Source organism: Ailuropoda melanoleuca, chromosome 1 (genome assembly GCF_002007445.2).
Source record: "Ailuropoda melanoleuca isolate Jingjing chromosome 1, ASM200744v2, whole genome shotgun sequence".
Taxonomy (NCBI): domain Eukaryota; kingdom Metazoa; phylum Chordata; class Mammalia; order Carnivora; family Ursidae; genus Ailuropoda; species Ailuropoda melanoleuca.
Genome location: NC_048218.1, coordinates 192,390,808 through 192,397,615, shown reverse-complemented (window position 1 = coordinate 192,397,615; position 6,808 = coordinate 192,390,808). Strand labels below are relative to the sequence as shown.

General features: G+C 50.4%; 1 protein-coding gene across 5 annotated transcripts in view; it reads left to right on the top strand.

Annotated features, from left to right (window-relative positions):
* Positions 1 to 6,808, top strand: part of PLXNA4 (plexin A4) — a 537,871-nt gene that overhangs the window by 464,107 nt on the left and 66,956 nt on the right. For 4 of the 5 annotated variants that reach the window (XM_034672299.1, XM_034672298.1, XM_034672300.1 and 1 more), the window contains exons 12-13: positions 253 to 443; positions 4,328 to 4,479. In XM_034672299.1, the coding sequence (XP_034528190.1) occupies positions 253 to 443; positions 4,328 to 4,479 (343 nt within the window). The remainder of the gene's footprint in view (positions 1 to 252; positions 444 to 4,327; positions 4,480 to 6,808) is intronic. The other variant, XR_004629007.1, reaches the window with a different exon arrangement.

The window sequence follows — 6,808 nt, the reverse complement described above, 5'->3', positions numbered from 1 at the left end:
GGCCCAGCGTGGGCAGTGGCTCTGGGAGGGGCCGAGTGAGCAGGACAGCAGGACGGGCCGAGAGAGCCCTGCCGGTCCAGCTTCACAGCCCGGTCCCAAAGTTCTCTTCTGGTCTTCTCTGTGTCACAATTGCTAACAGAACAAGGCTGCCTGTGGCTCCCCCTCTGAGGCTGGGACTGCACTCCTGTCCACCGTCCCATCCCCTCCTGCTCCCCCTCTCACCCCGAAGTACCTCTTGCCCTTCGCCCACAGTTCACCTCTATAAGTGTGGAGCCATGCGGGAGAGCTGTGGGCTGTGCCTCAAGGCGGACCCGGACTTCCAGTGCGGCTGGTGCCAGAGCCAGGGCCAGTGTACCCTGCGGCAGCACTGCCCCGTGCACGAGAGCCCGTGGCTGGAGCTGTCAGGCGCCAACAGCAGGTGCACCAACCCCCGCATCACAGAGGTAAGCCAGGGTCCTCGGGGCCACTCTGGGTGGCCAAGCCAGGCCCTGCCACGACCTGGGGCCCTGCCAGCCGTGCATCGCCATGGTGACAGCCACCGCAGTGATGACCAGGGCTGGCTGGGGGCATCCTTGCTTTCCTGCCCAGCTTCTCCAGAAGCTGTGGGCTGGGTCCAGCGGTGGTTCCCTTACCAAGGAAGGTGGAAAACAGAGAGGGGCTCGACTGCCCTGTTGGAGTCTCCACGTGAGCTGTATCAAACATGACTCCAAGCCCTGGCCGCTGTCCCTTTGTCTCTAAGAGTCTGGGGGATGAGGTGGTTAGGCTCCATCGGGGACAACCTCGCCAAGCAGTCAGGCATGAGCGGAGGGCGCATGGAGCTTCAGGGCGCAGAGCCCAGCCCTCGGGAGGTGGAGAGGGAGGAAATGGTGAGACCCCCAGACTCATTCAAAGCAAGACCTAAGCGGGTGAAGGGCAGAAATGGATTTGGAGCACGGCTCAGGAGGGCCCAGGGGACACGGACCGTGGAGCAAAGACCAGCGAGGGGCAGGACAGAGCTAAATATGCAGAGAACAGGGCTGGCCCCTGTTCTGCCCACTAATTGCTGGGTTTCCCAGGGCTAATTCATCACTACTTTCATGCCTCAGCTTCCTCCCCTGGGCCACGGGTCTAAAGTTCCATGTCACAGAAGAGTTACACGGACTATATGAGATTCATGCAGAATGCCGGCTCCATGCCCAGCTGGGGGATCTCGCCATCCTCCTTGTCCACCTTCGACATTGTTAAAGCCATTCCCACCCATGTCCAGGCTAAGGGGATCGCTGCTCCTGGGGTTTATTTAAGTCACCTGGTGTCTTCACCTCCCCACTTCCCACTTACGGCAGAAAGACCCCTCAGGCGCCCACTCCCACTGCACTCCCCTGGTAAAACAAAGAAGAGGCAGGCCAGTCTCAAGGGCTCAACAGCGGGACCCTCTGTGCCTCTAGCACCAGGCTTTGCACATTGTAGGTACTCAAGGCCTCTTTGCCACAGTGGATGCTGGTTTCAATAACAAAGCAGAGAGGGCAGAGACAAAAAGAGAAAAGGGAGCTCAGTCTCTTCTCCATATATAGTAAGGATAGACGGGTACGTGGCTCCGTGCAAGTTCCACCAACACACACGTATCCGATTATCTCATAGTGGCAGTTAAAATAAATAATAGGCAAATATGGGTGTGGTGCTTCAGTTTGCAAAATACTTTCATATCCCTTACTTCGTCTGTCCTCACAGCAGCCCTGCCATATGGCTCCCAGGGCTGTCACCACACCGTACCACAGACCAAGTGGCTTCAGTGACAGCAATTCCCTGTCTCTCAGTTCTGGAGGCCGGGAGTTGAGACCCAGGTGTGGGCAGGGCCGGCCCTTCCGAGGGCTCTGCGGGGGGACCTGCTATGGCCTCTGTCTTGGCCGGGAGCCTGCCATCTTCTCCCTGAGTCCCTTCTCCTTGTCTTTCTGTGTGTCTCTGTCCAAATTCCCTCTTTATATGAGGACACCAGTCCTGTTGGATCAGGACCCACCCTAATGACCTCATTGTAACTTGAGGACCTCTGTAAATACCCTTTCTCCAAATAAGGCCACATTTGGAAGTACTGAGCATTAGGACTTCCACATAGGGATTAGAGGAGGACACAATTCAAGCTAGAATGACCGCCAAAGCCAGGCTTAACAGCCTCCCTTCCCAGATACAAAGAACCATGCTCAGAGATGCTAAGGTCCTCTCCTCAAAGCCTAAGTCAAACAGGTCCTGAATCCCAGGGCTCTGGCTTGCTCAGCTAGTGCTCTCTTTCAGCACAGAGGCAAGACACCCACAGATCTAGTCCCTCACCCCTCCACTCACAAACTATGCCCGCACACCAAGGCTGTGCACGAGAGGGTAGGGAGCTTGACCTCTGTGAGCGCACGGCTTCCTCCAGCAAGCCGGCCCCTCAGTGGTGGTCCTCTGTATGTGCCCCCCACTCCAGCCCCTTCACCCTCCACATCCCCGGGTTTCCAGACACAAGGAGTTTCCCTCGGCCTCTCCTTCAGTCTCCTGCATGGGTAGGAATCTCAACAGCAATTCTCAAACTGGGGCAAAAGAGATGCATTTAACCTACAGAAGTATCTGGGGAAGGAGGGCCCTGGGCCTGCCCCGGTCCCCCTCCTTCCCAGCCACCCCCACCCACAGAGCCCTTAACACGGAACCATCCCCAGGGGCTGCCACGCGTGACTGCTAATGGTGTGTCTGCCACGAACAGAGGGACTTGCTTGCTTCTTGGCCTGAGACCAAGAAAATCACAGGGAGGAGATGGCAAATTAAACAAATCTCCCTGTGATGGAGCCTATTTACTGGCTCCACACTGGCCTGGGCCCTCCAGGGAGCCTGGGGAACCAAGGACTGGGCCAGAGATAAAGCTCCTTTTTCAGAACTACACACCAGGGCCGGAATATCATGCCCCCGCTGCTGCCAGGGGCCAGTAGGGCTTTGGGGACTGGAGGGGCAGGCATTTGGGAAGGACATGCACCACCCCCTTCCGGCCCTCCCTACCTCTGCCCACCTCCCTCACACAGAAATGGGCCCCTGTCTCCAAGGGACCTGTCTTTCCACTGCCACGGGAACACATGTGAAAACCCTCACACTCATGTGCACTTGCCCACAAACATGCATGGGTAAGAAGAAGGAAGGGTCTTAACTTGTAGGTGAACAGCCTTCCCCAGCAAAGCTGCCCCTCCAGCCTGGTTTCTTTTACTTCCCCCTCCCACCATCTTCCAGGGTGGACCCCCACCCCCAACTGTGACCTTTGGGGGTGGAGAGGGTAGGGAATGCAAAGAGGTGGGCTGTCCAGGCTCCTTCAGTTGGGATCCCATTGACATTGGCCAAGATCCAGGCGCTGGTGTTGAGAGACACCAGGAATGGGAAATGTGCCCTTCTCTGGTCTTTCAAATGCCAGGAGAGGCTGGCATATTTCCTCTGCCACTAAAGGCACTACTGTGGGATATCATAATTAGATCATGGGAACTGTACGTAGCACCTACCTCAAAACAGGCCCTTGGTTGTTGATTCCCAATATTTCAATCATGGGTTTTTAATACCAACAGTGATACCTAAGGAAGAAAAGCCAGTCATTTTGGCCAGTATATGAAGGTAAAGTCTAAATTAAGCCCGTCTCTGTTAGAAACCAAGCCAGACAGTGAAGGCAAAGGGGCTGTGGCAAATGCTCTTCTAAATCCAGGAAAATGCTTGGGTAGTTGTGGTTTTCAGCCCAATGATAACACAAGAAATATATATGGTGCCATCACTGAAAAGGCCACAGGAAGTAAGACACCATTCCAGCTCTCAGAGATTCAGAATGTAAAGGATGAGGAATCAGACACAAATCATTGTTACCATGAAAGGCACGTGAAATTTCAATGGAGAGAGAGAACAACTGTTTATGGAGAAGGGACATTTGAGAAGGATCTTGAAAACTGGGTGGATTGCCATAGTGTGGAGGGCTGTGGGTATTAAGAGGGCTTTTTCATTTTCCTTCCAAATGGAACAACACCAGCAAATGTCAAAAGGCTTTATTCCTTGATTTTCTATGTATTACCTAGTAACAATGTGGATCATGTTCCATCCCCTCATCTCTTCCACAAAATAGGAAGGCGAATGAGAGGATTTGAACACTGTTCCTAATAACACATGAAAACACGGACTGCTCTACCAGAAGCTCCCACCATTGACAGTCCCAGACCTGGGTGCCCTTGTGGATGTGAGCCCAACTCAGGGAATCGCACAGAGATGGGGAAGAGCCAGAAGGCTCTCCTTGCCCCATCAGCAAGTAGGGGACGGCTCCATGTTGGTGCCTGTCCAAGTCACTGCTTCCTCCCTCCAGATAATCCCAGTGACAGGTCCCCGGGAAGGGGGCACCAAGGTCACCATCCGAGGGGAGAACCTGGGCCTGGAATTCCGGGACATCGCCTCCCACGTCAAGGTGGCCGGTGTGGAGTGCAGCCCTTTGGTGGATGGCTACATCCCTGCAGAACAGTAAGTGGAGGCCCCATGAGACATAGGGAGGTGCGGCTATCTGTCGTTGACTCACCTTCCCTGGTCAACAACTGACAGCCAATGGCAAACAGTGTTAGAGACTGTTGTGGTGGGGGGGAGGGTAGAATGCCTCTAACATTCCAGTGTCCTCCCCAGCTCTGGAACTCGCTAGCTGCCATATTGGCAAGTGTAGAAAGGGGAAGGGGACATGGGGCCAGGAGGGAAGAGAAAGGTGATCGCTACCTCCTTGGGGTGTGGCCATAGATAGTGCTGAGACAAAGCAAAATTAAAATCTGCAAGAGAAGTGTGAGTTCAGTTCCCTACCCACCGCTGTCCTGAGTCCCCATTCATGTCCTCCTCCGATTATGAAAGAAACTAAGCCTCTGCTACTTTCTGTGGAAACTGAAAACGAAACCCCACACCCACTCCAGCCTGGAGGCATTTGGGGTTGCTTTTCTCCATGCAAAGGCTGCTGGAGCATGGAGTGGGTCATTCCATGAGCAACCTTTACCTCCCAAACCACCTGTTAGAGGAGGTGTGTCAGTCATGTATCATTGCCTTGTAAATAAGTAAACACAATTTTCCAGCCCAGCAAACACACCATGAAATGTTTACCAGCACAACAGAATCTCTATTCTATACCACCTCTGCTGTGCTTCCCAGAGCGACGCCTTGCCACTTGTCCTGTGTGCAAGTAAGTTATGGACACTTTCTAGGTCTCCCTCACGTATGTCAGTACAGCTTAGCTGTCCGCTTGCTAGTTCTTGCCCAGATTTAGTGATTCTGGAACCATCGGTACCACCATCTGATCTCCAACCAGAGCTTCCTAAAGCACTCTTAGTAGACCCTGTGACTGAAGGACCTACTCTTTTTTTTTTTTAAGATTTTATTTATTTCTTTATTCGACAGAGATAGAGACAGCCAGCGAGAGAGGGAACACAAGCAGGGGGAGTGGGAGAGGAAGAAGCAGGCTCCTAGCATAGGAGCCTGATGTGGGGCTCGATCCCACAACACCGGGATCACGCCCTGAGCCGAAGGCAGACGCTTAACCGCTGTGCCACCCAGGCGCCCCTGAAGGACCTACTCTTGATAGAATCCACCTCCCGGGTCCCTCATGGCTTATTTGCCCAAAGATCTTTCTGTGGCTCCTTCAACTTTCAGAGTCCTTCCTAGAACAAAACCAAAGCCAGTTGCTACCAATCTATTGTGATTTGGGGAACTTTTAAATGCCCTGCTCTGGACCTGCATAGCCAAATAGAAAAAAATATGATTATAAAGTCACATGATTGAAATATCGTGATACTAGTTAGATCAGTGGAAGAAGCTAGAACGCCCAGAAAAGAATCCTGATACATATAAACGTAGTGTGTGATAAGGGTGACATTTCAAATCAGCAAGGGAAGGAAAGATCAGTCAATCAGCAGCGGAGGTTAACTCTGGAAAAAAAAAAATATCCGACCCTCATCGCACATTATACACCAAAATAAATTGCAGACAGATTAAAGAATGAAGTGGAAAAAATAAATCTGTGGAATGATTAGAAGAAAATGCAGGCGAGAATTTGATTTCAAGTAAAGGAAGTGTAACTGTTCGAAACATAACAGCAAAAGAAAAAAAAAGTTATAAAGAAAAAGATTAGGGGATCTGAATATATAAAACTTAGAAATTTGTACATCAAAAATCTTTGTAAGCAAAGAAAAATATGAATGATAAACTGGGACTAGCGTTACACCCTATGACAGTTAAAACATGCTTTTTCTTAATATACAGAGGTTCCAAAAATAAAAAGGCAAATATCACAAAATGAGCAAAGAGCATCAATGAGCATGAATGTGCAACTCACAAGACAAAAACCAAAAGTCTTATAAAAAAAAGTTAAGTAGCATTAATAATCAATGAAATGAAAATTAAAACAATGGGGAACAATTTTAAAAAGTTAATGCCCAGTGCAGAGGAGAAGCGTGAGAAATAACACACTCATACGTTCATACTCAGAGGGTAAATTGGGACACACTTTGTGGAAGGCAATTTGGAAATGTGGATTGAAAGCCTTTAGCCTAAGTCATCATATTTCTAGAACTTTACTTAAATAACCAGAGTGCGCAAATATTGTTTTGCAAGAACACTTATTTTGGCCTTATTTGTAATAGTGGAAATGTAGAAGCAATTTGTATATTTTAAAATAGGGAATTAATCAATTCTTAAATTATTGTACATGCACAAGACAGTAAATTATATAGCCATTAAATCTGCTGTTGCAGAAGAATCATGACCAGGTACACACTCAAAGTGTATTAGAGAGAACATCGTTCACCAAGCAGAATAGAGT